The 21,117-nt window shown below is 43.2% G+C and overlaps 1 protein-coding gene across 7 annotated transcripts in view; it reads right to left on the bottom strand.

The window, feature by feature from the left end:
• Positions 1-21,117, bottom strand: part of LOC132404565 (calcium/calmodulin-dependent protein kinase type II subunit delta) — a 460,565-nt gene that overhangs the window by 134,707 nt on the left and 304,741 nt on the right. For all 7 annotated transcript variants that reach the window (XM_059988784.1, XM_059988786.1, XM_059988789.1 and 4 more), the window contains exons 7-8: positions 15,031-15,133; positions 7,687-7,770 (exon numbers count right to left, since the gene is read on the bottom strand). In XM_059988784.1, coding sequence (XP_059844767.1) covers positions 7,687-7,770; positions 15,031-15,133 — 187 coding nt within the window. The remainder of the gene's footprint in view (positions 1-7,686; positions 7,771-15,030; positions 15,134-21,117) is intronic.

Below are 21,117 nucleotides of genomic sequence, written 5' to 3'. Positions count from 1 at the left end.
AAAATCAATTGAAACACCTTGACTGCGCACAGGTGATCTCCACTTAACTAATTATGTTACTTCTAAAACCAATTGGCTACACTAGTGATGATTTGGTGTGTCATGTTAAAGGGGGTGAATACTTAAGCGATTAATTATTTTGTATTGTATATTTGTAATTAATTTAGATCATTTTGTAGAGATCTGCTTTCACTTTGACATGAAAGAGTATTTTTCTGTTGATCAGTGTGAAAAAAGCCAAATTAAATCCACTGTGATTCAATGTTGTAAAACAATAAAACATGAAAACTTCCAGTGAACACTTTCCATAAGCACTCAATATACTTGCTGACATAATTGTGGTCCATCTATGGCCACCCAAGCACGACAGTATTTACATTAACCATGTTATTATGACATAGGAGCAGAATAAGGCCATTTGGCCCATCAAGACTGTTCTACCGCTTGATCATGGCTGATGCATTTCCCTCTCAACTTAATTTTCCTGCCTCCCCATATCTTTCATGCCCTGACTTATCAAGAACCTCCACCTTAAATACACCCTAAAATACTTGGTCTCCGCAGCCAACTGTAGCAATGAGTTCCACAGATTCACCACTCTCTGGCTGAAGAAATTCTTCCTCATCTTCTATACTCTAAATGAGTGTACCTTTATTTTACAGTTAGACCCTCTGGTCCTAGACTTCCATTATCGAAAACATCATCTCCACATCCATTCTGTCTAGGCCTTTCAACATTCAATAGGTTTCAGTGAGATTTCCCCTCATTCTTCTAAATTCCACCGGATACAGGTCCAATGACATCAACCGCCTTTCATACCCAGAATCATTTTCGTTAACCTCCTATGAACCCTCTTCAATGTCAGCACATCCTTTCTCAGGTGAGGAACCAAAGTCTGCTCACCATACTTGAAGTGAGGCCTCACCAGTGCCATATAAAACCTCTGCATTTAATCATTTAACCAAACTCATTTCTGCAGACCTTGACACTGTCTTATCCCCCCTTGTTCAATCTCTTCCCACCTATGTTCGTGACACTTCATGCCTTGAATTTTTTCAATGTTTTTAAGTTCCCTGGCCCCCACTGCCTTATTTTCACCATGGACGTCCAGTCCCTATATACTTCCATCCCCTACCCGGACGGTCTCAAAGTTCTTCGCTTCTTTTTGGATTCCAGACCCAACCAATTCCCCTCTACCAGCACTCTCCTCTGTCTAGTGGAATTAGTTCTTACTCTCAATAATTTTTCCTTTGACTCCTCCCACTTTCTCCAAACCAAGGGTGTAGCCAGGGGCACCCGCATGGGTCCCAGTTATGCCTGCCTTTTTGTTGGCTTTGTGGAACAGTCCATGTTCCAAGTCTATACGGGTATCTGTCCCCCTCTTTTCCTTCGCTACATCGACAACTACATTGGTGCTGCCTCCTGCACACATGTTGAGCTTGTTGACTTCATTAACTTTGCCTCCAACTTTCACCCTGCCCTCAAATTTACCTGGTCCATTTCTGACACCTCCCTCCCCTTTCTTGATCTTTCTGTCTCCATCTCTGGAGACAGCTTATCTACTGATATCTACTATAAACCTAGACTCTCACAGCTACCTGGACAATTCCTCTTCCCACCCTGTCTCTTGCAAAAATGCCATCCCCTTCTCACAATTCCTCCGTCTCCGCCGCATCTGCTCTCAGGATGAGGCTTTTCATTCCAGGACGAAGGAGATGTCTTCCTTTTTTAAACAAAGGGGCTTCCCTTCATCCACCATCAACTCTGCTCTCAAACGCATCTCTCCTATTTCCCGCACATCTGCCCTCACCCCATCCGCCCACCACTCCACTCGGAATAGGGTTCCCCTTGACCTCACTTACCACCCCACCAGCCTCCAGGTCCAACGTATAATTCTCCGTAACTTCTGCCACCTCCAACGGGATCCCACTACCAAGCACATCTTTCCCTCCCCCCTTTCTGCTTTCCACCGGGATCGCTCCCTACGCGACTTACTTGTCCCCCCCATCCCTTCCCACTGATCTCCCTCCTGGCACTTATCCTTGTAAGCGGAACAAGTGCTACACCTGCCCTTACACTTCCTCCCTCACCACCATTCAGGGCCCCAGACAGTCCTTCCAGGTGAGGCGACACTTCACCTGTGAGTCGGCTGGTGTGGTCTACTGCATCCGGTGCTCCCAGTGTGGCCTTTTATATATTGGTAAGACCCGACGTAGACTGGGAGACCGTTTTGCTGAACACCTACGCTCTGTCCGCCAGAGAAAGCAGGATCTCACAGTGGCCACACATTTTAATTCCACATCCCATTCCCATTCTGATCTGTCTACCCATGGCCTCCTCTACTGTCAAGATGAAGCCACTCTCAGGTTGGAGGAACAACACCTTATAGCCTCCAACCTGATGGCATGAACATTGATTTCTCGAACTTCCGTTAATGCCCCTCCTCCCCTTCTTATCCCATCCCTGAAATATTTAGTTATTTGTTTTTTTTTTCTCTCGCTCTCTGCCCATCACCCTGCCTGTTCTCCATCTCCCTCTGGTGCTCCCCCCAATCGCCCTTTCTTTCTCCTGAGGCCTCCCGTCCCATGATTCTTTCCCTTCTCCAGCTCTGCATCACTTTCGCCAATCACCCTTCCAGCTCTTAGCTTCATCCCACCCTCTCCGGTCTTCTCCTATCATTTTGCATTTACCCCTCCCCCACTACTTTCAAATCTCTTAGTATCTCTCCTTTCAGTTAGTCCTGATGAAGGGTCTCGGCCCGAAACATCGACAGTGCTTCTCCCTATAAATGCTGCCTGGCCTGCTGTGTTCCACCAGCATTTTGTGTTTGTTGTTTGAATTTCCAGCATCTGCAGATTTCCTCATGTCAGCATTTAATCCTTGTTTTTATATTCTTGTCCTCTCAAAACAAATGCTAACACTGCATTTGCCATGCTCACCCCCAACTCAACCTAAAATTTAACCTTTAGGGCATCCTGCACAAGGACTCCTGTTCAGTCGGAATTCAGATTTCTGAATTTCCTCTCCATTTTGAAAAAAGTCTTTTATTCCTTCTACCAAAGTGCATGACCATACATTTCCCAACACTGTATTCCATCTATCACTTCTTTGCCCATTCTCCTATTCTGTAGCTTCTGAACTCCCTCAAAACTACCTGCTCATCCACCTGTCTTCGTAACCTCCACAAACTTGGCCACAAAGACATTAATTCCATCACTGAAATCACTGACATACAATGTAAAAAGAAGGAATCCTTGTAAGAAATCCTTCCACAGACCCCTGCACGAGTCACCGGCAGATAATCCAAAATGACTCCCTTCATTCTTTGCTTTCTGCCAATCAGCCAGTGCACTATCCATGCCAATATCTTTCCTGTAATACCAAGGTCTCTTATCTTGCTGAGCAGCCTCACGTGCAGCACCTTGTCCAAGGCCTTCTCAAATTTCAAGTACACAAAACTGATTCTCCATGGTCTACCCATGCCAACAACCTGTCTCTGAATGTGAACAAAAGAGATGGTTGTTGACTTCAGGAGGGCATGGAGTGACCACTCCCCGCTGAACATCGACGGCTCCTTGGCAGAGATCGTTAAGAGCACCAAATTTCTTGGTGTTCACCTGGTGGAGAATCTCACCTGGTCCCTCAACACCAGTTCCATAGCAAAGAAAGCCCAGCAGTGTCTCTACTTTCTGAGAAGGCTGAGAAAAGTCTATCTCCCACCCCCCATCATCACATTCTACAGGGGTTGTACTGAGAGCATCCTGAGCAGCTGCATCACTGCCTGGTTCAGAAATTGCACCATCTCGGATTGCAAGACCCTGCAGCGGATAGTGAAGTTGGCTGAGAAGATCATCGGGGTCTCTCTTCCCCCCCCCATTACGGACATGAAGGACCCCACGCACCCCTCATACAAACTCTTTTCCCTCCTGCCGTCCGGGAAAAGGCACCGAAGCATTCGGGCTCTCACGACCAGACTATGCAACAGTTTCTTCCCCCAAACTATCAGACTCCTCAATACCCAGAGCCTGGGCTGACACCTTCCTGCCCTATTGTCTTGTTTATCATTTACTGCACTGTTTTGTGCACTTTATGCAATACTGGGTAGGTCTGTAGTCTAGTGTAGCTTTTTTTTTCTGTGTTGTTCTTTACGTAGTTCAGTCTAGTTTTTGTACTGTGTCATGTAACACCATGGTCCTGAAAAAAAGTTATCTCATTTTTACTATGTACTGTACCAGCAGTTATGGTCAAAATGACAATAAAAAGTGACTTGACTTGACTTGCTTGTTCTCAAAGAATTCCAACTGATTTGTCAGGCAAGATTTTCCCTCAAGAAAACCATGCTGAATTAGGCCTATTTTATTGTGTGCCTCCAGGTACTCTGAAATCACGTCCTTACCAATCATCTTCCCAAGTTCTGAGGTCAAGATAACTGATCTATAATTTCCTTTCTTTTGCCTTCCTCCCTTCTTTTAGAGTGGAGTGATATTTGTAATTTTCAAGTCCTCTAGAACCATGCCAGAAGCTAGTGATTCTTTAAAGATCATTACTAATGTCTCCATAATCTCTTCAGTTACCTCTTTCAGATCCCTGGGATGTAGTCCATCTGGTCCAGGTGACTTATCCATCTTATGAACTTTCAACTTCTCAAACACCTTCTATCTAGTAATAGCAACCCAACTCACTGCTGCCCTCCGCCATTCTCGAACTTCCCACTGGTATCTTCCATAGTGAAGACTGTGGCAAAATAGTGAATCAGTTTCTCCTTGTCCTCCAATACTACCTCTCTTACTTCATTCTCCAGTGATCAGATATCCACTCTTGCCTCTCTTTTACTCTTTATATATCTGAAAAAGCTTTTGGTATCCGCTTTGATGTTATTGGCTGGCTTACCTTCATATTTCATTTTTTCTCTCCTTATCACATTTTTATTCACCTTCTGTTAGTTTTTAAAAGTATCCCAGTTCTCTAACTTCCCAATAATTTTTGCTCTATTATATGCTCTCTCTTTTGCTTTTCTGTAGGCTTTGACTTCTCTTGTCGACCAACATTGTGTCTTCCTGCCTTTAGAATACTAGAATACTTCTTTGGGATGTATTTATCTTGTTCCTTCAAAATTGCTCCCAGAAATTCCAGCTTTGCTGCTCTGCCATCATTGCTGCTAATGTTTTTTTTTTGCAATCAATTCTGGCCAACTCTTCTCTTATCCCTCGGTAATTCCCTTTACTCCAGTTTAATACTGATTCATCTGACATTAGCTTCTTCCTCTCAAATTATATTATGATCACTGTCTCTTAAGGGTTCCTTTTCTTTAAGCTCCCTAATCAAATCTGGTTCATTACACAACACCAAATGCAGAATCACTGATCCCATGGACTTCCCCACAAGCTGCTCTAAAAAGCAATCTCATTGGCAGTCTACAATTTTCCTCTCTTAGGATCCAAAATCATCACCAACCTGATCTTCCCAATCTACCTGTATATTGAAATCTCCCATGAATATTATAACATTGTGATTTGACATGCATTTTCTATCTTCAACACTGCAAGAGCCTTTCACAGATTCATGTAAGGAAGTAGCCTCTTACATCATAGGGTCTCCATTCATTCAGCAAGGAAAACTGGAACTTTGGCCCTCCACGTCAACACTAATTATCAAGAACACATTCATACTCATGCCATTTTATATTTTCCATATTCCCATGACTACATTTCTCCTATTTGAATTGCATACTACTGTCATATTCATATTTTATCTGAGAATTCCTGCAGTAAGAAAGAGGTAATTACTAAGGAATAAAGGGAAGGAGGTCGAGTGGAACCAGAGAGAAGAAGGTATGGGTGATGACCAGAACAAAAGCGTGGCGAAGGGGAACATTCCATGGTCCACTGACTTCGCCTACAAGGTTTGACACTTTCAGTTACGACCTCTTACATGTTTCCCTTTTCCAATGCACCACACTTTCATCTTCCACCTCTTATCTGGACTCACCTAGCACATGCCAGATCTTGCTACATTCATCCCCCACCCTTTTATACTGCCTATCTCCGCTCTTTCTCTACAGTCCTGAAGTAGGAACTCAACCCGAAATGTTTACTGTGTATTTCCCTCCACAGATTCTGCCTTACCCACTGAGTTCTTCCTGTATTTTGTGTGTTGCTTCAGATTTCCTGAACCTGCAGTTTTTCTTGAGTCTCCCAAATTCTTGTAAGACTTGAGAGAGTAGTGTTATGAATGTGCAGCAACTCTGAGGGGCCAAAGAGTACAAAGTCGCCCCCTCCTTTTTGAGAATCGCAAGATCGCTATTAATTCGGGTCTGGGACCCAGGAAATGACAGAGACACACGCAGAATACACAGGGTTTGGAATGTGTCCTGGCCTCAGTGAAACGGAACCATTGATAATGGCTATTGTCTCTTGGAGACGGAATTGTGTGTTGAGTACTGTACTATTCATTGAAACCCCTCAGGGGACAACCAGAGTGGGCTGGTTGAGGGATTGCATCATCCCAACCTGATTGACATCTGAGACCCCGTGAGTAAGGATAAAAGAGGATCTGGGGAACAACCCCTTCAGGCGCACCAGGAGAAACGCTGGAAATCCAGTGACAGCGTTTTATAGTAAAAGCCGGTGGGGCTCGTGTGCATCCTCCCTTGCCTGGGTTGGTGGGCTCACCACGGAAGAACGGCTTAACTAAAGGAGAGGCCACAAATGAACGGCCACACCAACAAGACTCCGACGGATCGAAATCATAAAAGGAAAGCCGGCAAGTTTTTCTCCAACTCTCTCTCACTCCCTCTCCAACCATTGCAACCCAGTGGTCCCCAAAGGCTGCAGCCTGCATGAACTGAGTGAACTTTATATTTCCATCGGACAATACATTATCCCCTAGACAACGATAGAGCTTATTTCTTATTGATTATTATTATACCCGCACTTTTAGATTTAGTATTGACGATGTATATTATCTGTATATTTGCATTGATATTATTTTTGTGTATTTTTACTAATAAATACTGTTAAAAATAGTATCATCAGACTTCAATGGACCTCTCCATCTTTGCTGGTAAGTGACCCAGTTACGGGGTTCGTAACAGCAGACACAGAGGTTATGTCCCTTTTGACCTGGTGGTCTAGAATTAGGGGTCATAATTCCTGCCGCTGCCTATAAGGAGTTTGTACAGTCTCCCTGTGACCGTGTGGGTTTCCTCTGGGTGCTCCAGTTTCCATCCACTTAGTCAGTATAAATTGTCCCGTGTTTAGGCTGGGATACATTGGGGGATTGTTGGGCGGCGTGGTTCCAAGGGCTGGAAGAGCCTATTCTGCACTTGATTTCAATAAATAAATCTCAAAAGAAGGGCTGTCTATTGAGGACTGATAAGAGAAAGAATTTCGTTACCCAGTGGAAAGTGAATTTTTGGCATTCTGTAACCAATGTTATTATACCCCCATGCCATCAAATACCATTTTGAGTACATTCAGCACTGAGTAATTTGGATATTAAGATACTACTCCAAGACAGATTCTAGCAAGATCTTAAACCAAAGTGTGCAAGAGCTATTTCTGCTTCAAGTTCTGATGGTAATTCTAATTTATATATTATCTTTGCATTTGATAAGTGTAAAAGAAAATTGGCAAATTTGTCCTTTGAAGTTGACGTAAAATTATTGACACGATGTATGCTACTTACCACAAGCCCACATGTCAACTGGCTTTCCATAGGGATCTTTTCTTAATACTTCAGGAGAAAGATATCCTGGCGTACCAGCAAAACCTGTAGATTATAATGAGAATAGAATTTGGTATATAAGACATTAGTAAATAGTTCGATACACCATTGTAAGTTTTTACATCATCTCTAGTTAATGTGGGGGCAGACATAAAAAATAATTTATTTCAAATTATTAATCCAAAGTTGTGAATGATAACATTTAATTGGTTTCCAGAAATAAGAATGATTTTACTGATTGAGATTACACAACATTTTTATATTTATCTCTGCAAATCATAGATATTCTTCTCGATTAATATTATTTGCTTGCAGCAGCAGTGCTGTTCTAGCACAATATTTTTCGACACAAAAGTCACAACATGATACTCCAATAAAAAACCCTGAGGGCAGGTGGGCTTTGGACAATCACAAGAAAGGTGAAAGTTTGGTTCAACCTCCCAGATTTCTTCTCAGATTTTATTTCCTTCTTTAATGCAATAGAAAATTAGAAGATTGCTTCTTAGGGTGGGCAATCATTCGAACCTACTTTACACTATTTTTCAAGCTTAATATGCTTCTGATTAAATTTTTTGTATAAGTTATATCACCTGTCTGAATATTCTATACTGCAACACAGAGGGTTTGCAATTCTTTATTGTCCTGACAGTTATAGAGTCATGCAAATCGAAACTCAGTCTGCTAGATTGTTTTCCTCAGCTAGTTCCATTTTCCTGCCCATATCCCTATAAATCATTCCTATCCACATTTCGTTTAAACATAATTGTACCACTACTACTTCCTCAGGCAGCTCAATCCATATTCCCTAATTTTAGACTCCTCAACCCGACAAAAAAGACTCCAAGCAACCACTGAATCCATCATTTTCTAAACTTCTATTAAATTACCCCTCAATCTCTTTCACTCCAGAGAATATAGTCCCAATTTATTCAGTCTCTCCTTGTAACCTAGACCCTCCTGTCCCAACAATATCTTTGTGAATCTTTTCTACACACTCTCTAGCTTCATCATATCCTTCTTACAGAGTGGTGACCAGAACTTTGGACAATATTTTAGCTGTGGAATTTGAAAGCATATTGTATATTGGCCTTCATTAGTCAAGGGATTGAGTGCAAAAGCAGTAAGGTCATACTCCATTTATTTTTATAAAACTTGGGCTGGGCTTCAGATTGAGCATTGTGAACCTGTTTCTCAAACAGATGAAACATGACAATCAAATTTATGGACTCAATCCTGTGTGGTGAAGGAACATTTAGAACATAGAACATAGAATAGTACAGCACATTACAGGCCCTTCGGCCCACAATGTTGTGCCGACCGTCAAACCCTGCCTCACATATAACACCTCACCTTAAATTCCTCCATATACCTGTCTAGTAGTCTCTTAAACTTCACTAGTGTATCTGCCTCCATCATTGACTCAGGCAGTGCATTCCATGCACCAACCACTCTCTGAGTGAATAACCTTCCTCTAATATCCCCCTTGAACTTCCCTCCCCTTAAAGCCAGGTCCTCTTGTACTGAGCAGTGGTGCCCTGGAGAAGAGATGTTGGCTGTCCACTCTGTCTATTCTTCTTAATATCTTGTACACCTCTATCATGTCTCCTCTCATCCTCCTCCTCTCCAAAGAGTAAAGCCCTAGCTCCCTTAATCTCTGATCATAATCCATACTCTCTAAACCAGGCAGCATCCTGGTAGATCTCCTCTGTACCCTTTCCAATGCTTCCACATCCTTCCTATAATGAGGCGACCAGAACTGGACTCAGCACTCCAAGTGTGGCCTAACCAGAGTTTTATAGAGCTGCATCATTACCTCGCGATTCTTAAAATCTATCCCTCGACTCATGAAAGCTAACACCCTATAAGCTTTCTTAACTACCCTATCTACCTGTGAGGCAACTTTCAGGGGTCTGTGGACATGTACCCCAGATCCCTCTGCTCCTCCACATTTCCAAGTATCCTGCCATTTGCTTTGTACTCTGCCTTGGAGTTTGTCTTTCCAAAGTGTACCACCTCACACTTCTCCGGGTTGAACTCCATCTGCCACTTCTCAGCCCACTTCTGCATCCTATCAATGTCCCTCTGCAATCTTCGACAATCCTCTATACTATCTACAACACCACCAACCTCTGTGTTGTCTGCAAACTTGCCAACCCACCCTTCTACCTCCACATCCGGTTGTTAATAAAAATCACAAAAAGTAGAGGTTCCGAGAACAGATCCTTGTGGGACACCACTAGTCACAACCCTCCAATCTGAATGTACTCCCTCCACCACGACCCTCTGCTTTCTGCAGGCAAGCCAATTCTGAATCCACCTGGCCAAACTGCCTTGGATCCCATGCCTCCTGACTTTCTGAACAATCCTGCCATGTGTAACCTTGTCAAATGCCTTACTAAAATCCATGTAGATCACATCCACTACACTACCCTCATCTATATGCCTGGTCACCTCCTCAAAGAACTCTATCAGGCTTGTTAGACACGATCTGCCCTTCTCAAAGCCATACTGACTGTCCCTTATCAGACCATGATTCTCTAAATGCCCATAGATTCCATCTCTAAGAATCTTTTCCAACAGCTTTCCCACCACAGACGTAAGGCTCACTCGTCTATAATTACCCGGACTATCCCCACTACTTTTTTTGAATAAGGGGACAACATTCACTTCCCTCGAATCCTCTGGTACCATTCCTGAGGGCAACGAGGAGATGAAGATCCTAGCCAGAGGCTCAGCAATCTCTTCCCTCGCCTCGTAGAGCAGCCTGGGGAATATTCCGTCAGGTCCCGGGGACTTATCCGTCCTAATGTATTTTAACAACTCCAACACCTCCTCTCCCTTAATTACAACATGCTCCAGAACATCAACCTCACTGATATTGTCCTCACCATCATCAAGTTCCCTCTCATTGGTGAATACCGAAGAGAAGTATTCATTGAGGACCTTGCTCACTTCCACAGCCTCCAGGCACATCTTCCCACTTTTATGTCTAATCGGTCCTACCTTCACTCCTGTCATCCTTTTGATCTTCACATAATTGAAGAATGCCTTGGGGTTTTCTTTACCCTACTCATCAAGGCCTTCTCATGCCTCCTTCTTGCTCTTCTCAGCCCCTTCTTAAGCTCCTTGCTTGCTACCCTATATTCCTCAATAGACCCATCTGATCCTTGCTTCCTAAACCTCATGTATGCTGCCTTCTTCCACCTGACTAGATTTTCCACCTCACTTGTCACCCATGGTTCCTTCACCCTACCATTCTTTATCTTCCTCACTGGGACAAATTTATCCCTAACATTCTGCAAGAGATCCTTAAACATCGACTACATTTCCATAGTACATTTCCCTGCAAAAACACCATCCCAATTCACACCCGCAAGGTCTAGCCTTATAGCCTCATAATTTGCCCTTCCCCAATTAAAAATTTTCCTGTCCTCTCTGATTCTATCCTTTTCCATGGTAATGCTAAAGGCCAGGGAGCAGTGATCACTGTCCCCTAGATGCTCACCCACTGAGAGATCTGTGACCTGACCCGGTTCGTTACCTAATACTAGATCTAGTATGGCATTCCCCCTAGTCGGCCTGTCAACATACTGTGACAGGAATCCATCCTGGACACACTTAACAAACTCTGCCCCATCTAAACCCTTGGAACTAATCAAGTGCCAATCAATATTAGGGAAGTTAAAGTCACCCATGATAACAAACCTGTTATTTTTGCACCTTTTCAAAATTTGCCTCCCAATCTGCTCCTCAGTATCTCTGCTGCTACCAGGGGGCCTATAGAATACCCCCAGTAGAGTAACTGCTCCCTTCCTGTTCCTGACTTCCACCCACACTGACTCAAAAGAGGATCCTGCTACATTACCCACCCTTTCTGTAGCTGTAATAGTATCCCTGACCAGTAAAGCCACCCCTCCTCCCCTTTTCCCCCTCCTCTCTATCCCTTTTAAAGCACTGAAATCCAGGAATATTGAGAATCCATTCCTGCCCTGGTGCCAGCCAAGTCTCCTAATGGCCACTACATCATAATTCCATGTATGTATCCAAGCTCTCTGTTCATCACCTTTGTTCCTGATGCTTCTTGCATTGAAGTACACACACTTTAGCCCTTCTACCTTACTACCTTTATACCCTTATTCTGCTCCTCTTTCCTCAAAGCCTCTCTATATGTTAGATTTGGCTTTACTCCATGCACTTCTTTCACTGCTCTATCACTCTAGGTCCCATTCCCCTTGCAAATTAGTTTAAACCCTCCCAAACCATGCTAGCAAACCTACCTGCAAGGATATTGCTCCCCGTCGAGGTCAGGTGCAACCCATCCAATCTGTACAGGTCCCACCTTCCCCAGAAGAGATCCCAATGATCCAAAAATCTAAAACCCTGCCCCCTGCACCAACTCCTCAGCCACACATTCGACTGCCATCTCCTCCAATTCTTACCATCACTATCACGTAGCACTGGCAGCAATCCTGAGAACGCCACCCTTGAGGTCCTGTTCTTCAGCCTTCTGCCTAGTTCCCGAAACTCACACTTCAGGACCTCATCCATCTTCCTGCCTATGTCGTTGGTACCAACATGTATCACGACTTCTAGTTGCTTTCCCTCTCGTTTCAGGATGTCATGCACCCAGTCAGAGACATCCTGGACCCTGGCACCCAGGAGGCAACAAACCACGCGGGTGTCCTTCTCACATCCACAAAATCTCCTGTCTTCCCCCCTGACTATAGAGTCTCCAATGACAACAGCTCTCCTCTTCTCCATCCCACCCTTCTGCACCACAGGGTCAGACTCAGTGCCAGAGGCCCTGCCACCGTGGCTCACACCTGGTCGGTCGACCCGCCAACAGTATCTAGAATGGTAAACTTATTATTCAGGGGAATGGCTACAGGGGTGCTCTGCACTACCTGTCTACTCTCCTTCACTTTCCCCCACTGACTGTCACCTAACGACCTGCTTCTGGCAGCCTAAGTGTGACTACCTCCCTGTAGCTCTCACCTATGACTGCCACATTTTCCCTTATGAGTCGAAGTTCATCCAGCTGCTGCTCCAGATTCCTCACATGGTCTTCCAGATCGCCCAGCCACATGCACTTCTGGTGACTCTGCGGGAGAGGGGAGTTCCCCCAAGACTGCCACATCTCACAGGAGAAGCACATCACCATCTCAGGAGGCATTGTAAAGACTAACTGGGAACAAACTCGTCCTCCACCTCTTCTCGTCGAAGCCTCAAATCTCCACTCCATCACTGGCCTACTCACTCACTGGCCGCTTTCCACCATTTACCATTTGCATTCTTCACCATCTTGTCTACCTGCATTGCCACTTTCAAGAAAATATATACTTGTGCCCCAGGATTCTCTGTTCTACAACACTCCCCTAGAGATTGAGACAGATAAAATTGAGGGATGTAGATAGGATACAAATGCAGGGAATTTTTCTTCCATATCAGAGGTAAATAAACAGGATTTAGGACATTGGGGGAAGATTCAGAGGAGATATGAAGGGATCTTTTATCACCCAAAAATTGGTGTGTGTATATAAAGGACTGGTTGTAAATGTAGTTGAAGGTGAGATACTGACAGCATTTAAGAAGTGTCAAGATGAGCACTTGAATGTTTAGGTGGAGAAAGTTATGGGCCAGGTACTGGAAGACGGGATTAATGAATTTTGGGCGTGCACTAATCAACATAGATATGATGATCCTAATTGTCTCTTTCTCTACTGTACCTCTCCGGGAGCCTGTCATATGGAGAAATTATTAACATGGGATTCTGAGCTTCATTATCTAGAGAAGGAAGAGGGGTGATTGCTGGGGCCTTGACAGATCTTTGGATCTTCTTTAGGCACGGGTGAGATTACAGAGGACTGGGGAAATAACAAATCCTATCTCTTTGTGTAAGAAGGGCAGTAAGGACAAAAAAAAAATCAGTAGCGAAGAAATTACTGGAGAAAATTCTTGGGAAAGGATTTACTCACAACTTGTAAAAAGTACATTTATTAGGGATAGTCAGCATGGCTTTGTACTGGGGACATCACGTCTTGCAAGTCTGAATGAGCTTTTTGTGCAGGTAATAATGATAAGTAATGAGGGTAGGGCAGCAGATGCTGTCCACGTGGACTTCAGTAACTAATTCAGCAAGGTCCCTCATAGTAGGCATATCAAGATTATGGTACATGGGTTCCATGGAAACTTGGTAGATCTGATTCAAATTCCGCTTGGCTGTGGAAGTCAGAGGGTAGTGATGGAGGCCGTTATCCTGATTGGAGATCCATGACCAGAGGTGGTCAATGAAGATCAGTTCTGAGACACCTGTTGTTTGTGATATATTTTAATTATTTGAACAAAAATGTTGGTTAGCAAGTTAGTAGCAAGTTAGCAAAACACAAAAATTGGCAGACATGTAGGTTGTCAAAGGATACAGCAGGATATAGATCAGCTGGAAATATGGAAAAAGACAGGTGGAGTCTGATTGTGCTAAGTGTGAGGTGCTACACTTTGTGAGGTTAAATGTAGCAGGGAAGAGTATGGTAAATTGTAGGACCCTTAGGAGCACTGAAACAGAGGGGGATCTTGGGGTGAACATCCAAAGCTCTCTGAAAGTGGCAATAAGTAGATACAAGGTAAAGAATGCGTACAGCAGACTTGTAATCATCAGTCAGGACACCGAGTATAAAAGTTGCTAAACCATGTTTCATTCGTATAAAACATTAGTTACGGCACATTTGAAGCACTGTGTGCAGTTCTGGTTGCCAGATTACAGCAAAGGATTTCAGACTTTGGAGAAGCTGCAGAAGAGGTTCACCAGGATGTTGCCTAGGTTAGACAGCATTGAGAGCAGATTATAAGGAGAGGTTGGATAAGGCAAGGGGTGTATTGACAGAAGTATATAAAATTATGAGGGGCATGGATAGAGCCCTTTTCAGTCTTTTTACCTGGGTCGAAATGTCAACTACATTTTGGACATCGAATTACGATAATACAAAGAATCTTTCGAGGAAGTTGTAGCCAAGAATTTTTTGAAACACAAATTAAGGAAGGTGCATGGAATAAGTTGTGAGAAGAAGCGGCAGAAGCAGATGAAGAGAGAGGGGAATGGAAGAATAGAGACCACATGCGGTGATTAAATTAGGCATAGTTGGTACAGATGTCACGCACTGTACTGCTCACATACTGTATTTTGTGCTTGGCTCCACAAGATGGGTTAAGTCCTCTGTGTAAATTCACTGCTTGATAACATACCAAAAGTATGCACTGACTGAATTGTTAACTGGTACCAATTGGCGACTGATTCTTCAATGTACTCACCAAACCATGCCTGCTGGTCTCCTTGGACTTCAATTGCTAATCCAAAATCTGCCAGCTTCACAGCTGCTCCCTTCATTTTGCTAGCTAGCAGCAAATTTTCTGGCTTCATTTATAAAAAAGTGGAGGAAAGAATATGATTTAGAAATTCTCCAAATTATAATCATACTTAACTATTACATAATAAGCCATGGATACTAAGCAAAATATTCATACTTAATAATTCTCCTCTAAAGTATTACCAGATCAATAGCAATCAGAAGTTTGGCTTTCTTTTCCAAAGCATGGAAATGTACATATAATCAACTCTGATCATTGTTCTAAAATTATGTGTAATGGAATATAAAATGGAGAACTAAGAGCAAAATATTGAAATCTTCTATAATTGTTCAAAAACAGTCAATGTTATTCAATAAATATATCTTGAAATCAATACTGATTTTATATCAAATTTATCTGGTTTGTGTCTCAAACCCAATTTCCAACTTTAAAATTCCAGTATTTTTAAGTTTCTTTAGTGCTTGCCTTGGGTTTTGATAAAAAGAAAGATTATAGAAAAGGTTCTTGAGTCATAAAGATTATAGATGATTCATGATTATTGAAAAAAATCCCAGCAAAATGGGATATTTTAAATTGTACACAATAATCACAACAATAATCCAAGGAAATATTAACATTTTGCTTCGTTATAGAAGAGATACCACCAGATTAATGTGAATGTTGGGTTTGCTAATTTCTACATTAACCCTACTTTTAGCCTGTTGAGTGAATGGCCCAGATATTTATCCTCTAATTCTTGTTATTAAAAAAATTGCTGTAAAATATTGGAAGTTATTACTTAAGTAAGGCTGTTGCTCCAGTCTTAAGAAGTCTAAAATGGTTTACACTTAATCGTGTAACAGTTACTGGAAAGATAATGAAACAAATAACACACTAAACATTGTACATCTTTCCAATTTTTCAACTTGAAGAACTGTGTATGTTTTGTAGTAGTGTAAGGGAGTTACCTGAATGTAGTAGACATTAATTCAAACAAGAACCAGCCTTCAGTTCTTATTGTAAATATAAATAAATTCAGGAAGCTTGCAATTAGCCTTTGTAAATTGCAAGCAGTGAATTGAAGTTAAAAGCACAGACTAAGAGGTTGCATATGCAAAAGCCAAATGTTAAAACAATAGGGTTGTGTTAATTGGCTTACATCAAACCAATACTTGCAGCCTTGTGAGTTGAGTGCAAGCTGGTAAACCAGATGGATGTTGCCACTTAGCATATCAAACACGGTCCCAGGTATAAGCAATCAGTAGTTTTTGTATATTTGTGTACTCAGAGACAGCCCTGACAACATCAATTTTGGGTGTCTGGCTCTGTCATCAAAAGGTTCTAAAACATTTGAGCTAATTAGTCTCTCCAAAAGTGTCTGGACCGTCAGGAGTGTCTTATCAATTGCAATGCATTTCCACCACATATTCCAAAGGAAACCACATGTTAACCCAAAGTACTTAAGTGAACAATGTCATTGTAACTATTGAAATTGTATTGAATCATCTACTGCTACCTTTTATCTTAAAAGACTAAACATGTGATGTAGCTTTGGCTTTCACTAAGCTTTCACCAAGCGAGTCTCTAAAATGATGCTCGTTATGCTGAATAAAGACATCTATATCACCAGCTTTAGGGTCTCTCCGGTGAATTTATCATAGTCAAAACATTTGAGGGTTCATTCAGGATATGTTCATGACCCACAGTGTGACCAGTCACCGGCAGTCTAAAGGGGTAAATATTTTCTTAAGAATAGCGCCATATTTAGATCTGCTTTGGTCAACAGCTCACAGAGTACCGAAGGACATGCAGGAGAGTTGAACGGGTGGATATAAAGTTCTTGTGTGCGCGAGGATGTGTTTCTGTGTGTGAGACTCTGTGTGTGTGGTGTGTGAGTGTGTTGTGTGTGTGTGTGTGTGTGTTTGTTTTGTGTAAGGGACCAGCTACAGTGCTGGGAGGTTTGTCGGGACAAGGCCACCAATTACTGAAGGTGGTTATTGACTGCTCAGAATGCCATGGGAGCATACAGACTCAATCGGGAGGCAATGGATTAAGTGTGTGGCTATTGAGAACACTTGGGTAGTGGAGGAGACACTGTTCGGGACACCACTCATTCGGGGAATTGTTTTTGTGTTTGTCTGACTGTGTGGGAAAACCTGAGAAACAAAGGCTAATAAAACAATGGCATAAAGAAAAGACATCATGAGCTCAATTAAGAAGAAGAGAGAACTCACAGAGTATATGTTCCATAAACTTGAGAAGGTTGAGCAGGGAACGGACAAAGTTGGGTGGGTTAAGATCTGGAGCCCAGAGGATCATTGGCAATAGTAGAAAAGCCAATCAAAAAGGAAGGGAGGTAAAGTAGCCGTTATTCTATGTCATGTATATTTGCAAGAGCAAACACAGTGCCTGCAATCACGAAATATACAGAAGGCTACGAAGGGAAGGGATGAATATGGGGAACAGTGAGACAATGTGCAAGGGGAGTTGGACAGACTTAAGGAACAACTAGAACAATACAATAACAAATTAGTCAGGGATCTGGGCAGACCGAGGGGTAAATGGGATAAGGCCCAGCAGGTGGGTCCTCATTGTGGAGCTGCCATGGGAATAACTGCTGAGGAAGGTAGTGAGGTAAGTTAGGAGGTGCTGGCTCAGTAAGTTGACGAGTGGGGAAGTACCCACAAATAGGAGAAGTTTTACACTGTACAGCCAGCCCCTCACTCCCATTCATCACCATCATTCACAAGTCCTTCACCCCAGGAGAAAAGCAAAACTTTCTATCCAAACTGCCCTCACACTGCATGTGCCAATGCAGAATTTTGCTGTAAGTTAGAAGAAATGATTGAAATCCACCAGATGCACCCCAAAGACATACACATATTGGTTAAAGCTCAGTGCCTGAGGAATAGGTGGGATTGTCTGAATCCAGGGATGCAGGATGGAACATGGGGATGGAACAGTGGGGATGCCAGCAAAAATCAGAAATTTAAGGAAGAAGTGAGGCAATGACTTGGAGGAGGAGAGAGTAACAGTGGAATGATAATGTCAGCATTTCAGAAGACTGATGAATCTGCCAGTGAAAATACCAGGCCTATGAGCAATACTCGGGGCTGGGCAATCCGAAGAGGGAAGGGACCAGGGAAATACATCAAAAGTGAAGGAAGAGTGGGTCATATGGCAGTTGTAGCAAATGTAGCTGCTGTAAAGATGCAGGGATCTTGTTTTGTTGCATGTGTTGCATACACAAGGCATAGGAGGACAAAGGAGATAAAATGCAATAGTTTGGATGCTTGGCATCCCAGGCCATGGTTAGAGACAGTGTCCTAACTGGAGAGTCACCCACCAAAACAAAACCTGAATCCCCACTGTGACAATGCCCTCTCTGTCCAATCTGACTGCTGACCAGATCATAGCAGTCTCGGTCAGACAAGTAACTGGCCCCCATTGTCAGCACCGGTGACCCACCGATGTACACAACAGCATTGTTAAGAAACGGAAATGTGATATGTTAATGGAGAGTGGGGCATCAGTATTAATAACTGACCTACCCTTTCCAATGACTGGAGAAGCTATTTATATTACGAGTGCAGGGGGAAGAACAGTGAAGGCAGAAAGAAGTGATTCACAGATACTTGAAATCAGTGGAGTGCAGCTTCCAGTGTATTTTTGGGTCTGTATAATCTCAGAATAGATATTCTGAGGGAGGCAGGGGCTGCTGTAGACTCTGGAAGGGGAAGAAATAACATAGACAAGTCAGGCGCAGTGAACACGTACAACCAATAGGGTACACAACCTAGCCAGCATAGGGGTTTCTTTGTCAGCAGTTTTCAGAGGTATGAGCTAAAACACATGCAAGACTGTGGTCAGATAAAGATAAACTCAGTTAAAATAGACAGGGATCAGTATAAACTCCTTAAGTAGTATCCCATAAAAAATGATACATTGACAGCTGTTCAGTGTTAAGTGATGGAACTAAAACACGGGGATAGCAACAAAGAACTCGTCAAACACCAGCTCACCTATATAGTCAATGAAGAAACCATATAGATCATATTGGTTATCAACTGACTACACCAACCTCAATAAGACCATACCAGGGTTCTCAACACTAGTGGCTCCAATACAGGCCTTAATCAAGGGAAGAAGAAAAATGGGTAACAGATAAGGAAAAGATATCAAGAAAGCCCTAGTCTCTGCACCTGCCCTAGGGTTACCCGATGTTCCTTGCCCCGTTCATCTTTACTGCAGCAATGAAGGAAGGTATTACAATGTAGTGTTGGTGCAGGACCATGGGGACCAGTGTCATACTACCAACAAAGCAGGCACCTGCTGTAACAGAATTTCCCTGCTGTGAAGCAGCTTTAGACTATGTCGCCTGGGCAGTGCAAGTAAGTGAACCTGTTGTAATGATGGGAAAACTCATACTAAACACTCCCTATACCATTGTAGAACTCGTCAATACAGGAAGGCTGAAGACAAGTCCCCAAAGGCAAGTCAGTGACAATAATTAGAGACACTGCAATGCACCATCCTGACAGGGGAGAGGCACACAGGTGCCAAATGGAAATAGAGCAGGAAGAAGGTATTCGTGTGAAGGAAACACCTCTGGAAGGGGAAGCAGAGGGAAGTTTTATAGATGGATCTCGGAGCTACATAGATGGGAAGCCACAGACTGGGTGAGCCACGATGAAGGAAACAGGCCAGGAATTAGCTTCAGGAGCACAGCCAGGGGATTGTTCAGCTCAAATGGTAGAATTGGTGGCCCTGATAGAAGCATTGTGCTACTGTAAAGGCAGGCGAGTAAATGATAGCCAGTACGCCTTCAGGTGGTGCATGATTTTCTGATGGCATGGGCAAAACAAAGATTTGTAGCCTCAACAGGGGCAGGTATTCAACACAGACACCTAATACAACTACTGCTGGAAGCAGTGAGTCTGCCAGCGGAGGCAGCAATGATTAAAGGCTCACTAGAAAGGGGAGAGTAAGGAGCAGCAATGGAATGTGGGCAGAATTCAGGGCAAAAAGGGCAGCGGAATAACAAGAGGCAACTGAAATTATAAAAGAAACAACTAGAGCCGGTTTAGGAAAATTAGGGGAGGCAGAAGAGAAAGCAAAATGGAGGAGCGTGGGTACAAAGAAGGGAGCAGATTGGAGCTGGACCCATGGGGAAGAAGGAATCATGGTTGGTCAACCATGTAGTAGCAAAATATTACTGAAGTAATATCATCGGCTGGGGCATCAGGGAAGGTATTGCATGATCATAAACGCTTGCAGGCCTGGTGCTGGCCAGGGATTTTGAGGTAAGGGTATTAAGGTGCAGTTGGCAAACCATCCAAGGGGGCCCTGGGAAAGTATGCTAACGGACCTGTCAAAAGGCTACTGTCTGGTGATCACGGTTCACTTCACCTGGCGGGTAGAGGTTTTCCCAGTGAGAGCTTGCAAAGCCATTACAGCGGTGTGGACTTCAGCTTGGATTGAACTGAACTGAGTTGACTTTATTACTACATCCTTCACATACATGAGGAGTAAAAATCCTTACATCTCCGTCTAAATATGCTATGTGCAATCATAGTAATGTATAATAAACAGTATGTACAACACAGGACAGTCAATATAACACAGAAATACAATTATATCAGCATGAATTAATTGGTCTGATGGCCTAGTGGAAGAAGCTGTCTCTGAGCCTGTTGGTCTTGTTTTTATGCTGTGGTACCATTTCCCGGATGGTAGCAGCTGGAACAGTTTGTGGTTGGGGTGACTCCTTTGGGCCCTTTTTATGCACCTGTCTCTATAAATGTCCTTAATAGTGGCAAGTTCACATCTTCAGATGCATTGGGCTGTGCATACCACACTCTGCAGAGCCCTGCGATTGAGGGGAGTACAGTTTCTATACCAGGCAGTGATGCAGCCAGTCAAGATGCTCTCAATTGTGCCCTTATAGGAAGTTCTTAGGATTTGGGGTCCATACCAAACTTCTTCAACAGTCTGAGGTGAAAGAGGAGCTGTTGTGCTTTTTTCCACCACACAGCTGGTGTGTACAGACCA

The sequence above is a fragment of the Hypanus sabinus genome, chromosome 14 (genome assembly GCF_030144855.1).
Source record: "Hypanus sabinus isolate sHypSab1 chromosome 14, sHypSab1.hap1, whole genome shotgun sequence".
In the NCBI taxonomy this organism is placed as follows: domain Eukaryota; kingdom Metazoa; phylum Chordata; class Chondrichthyes; order Myliobatiformes; family Dasyatidae; genus Hypanus; species Hypanus sabinus.
This window is presented reverse-complemented; position numbering and strand designations above follow the sequence as displayed.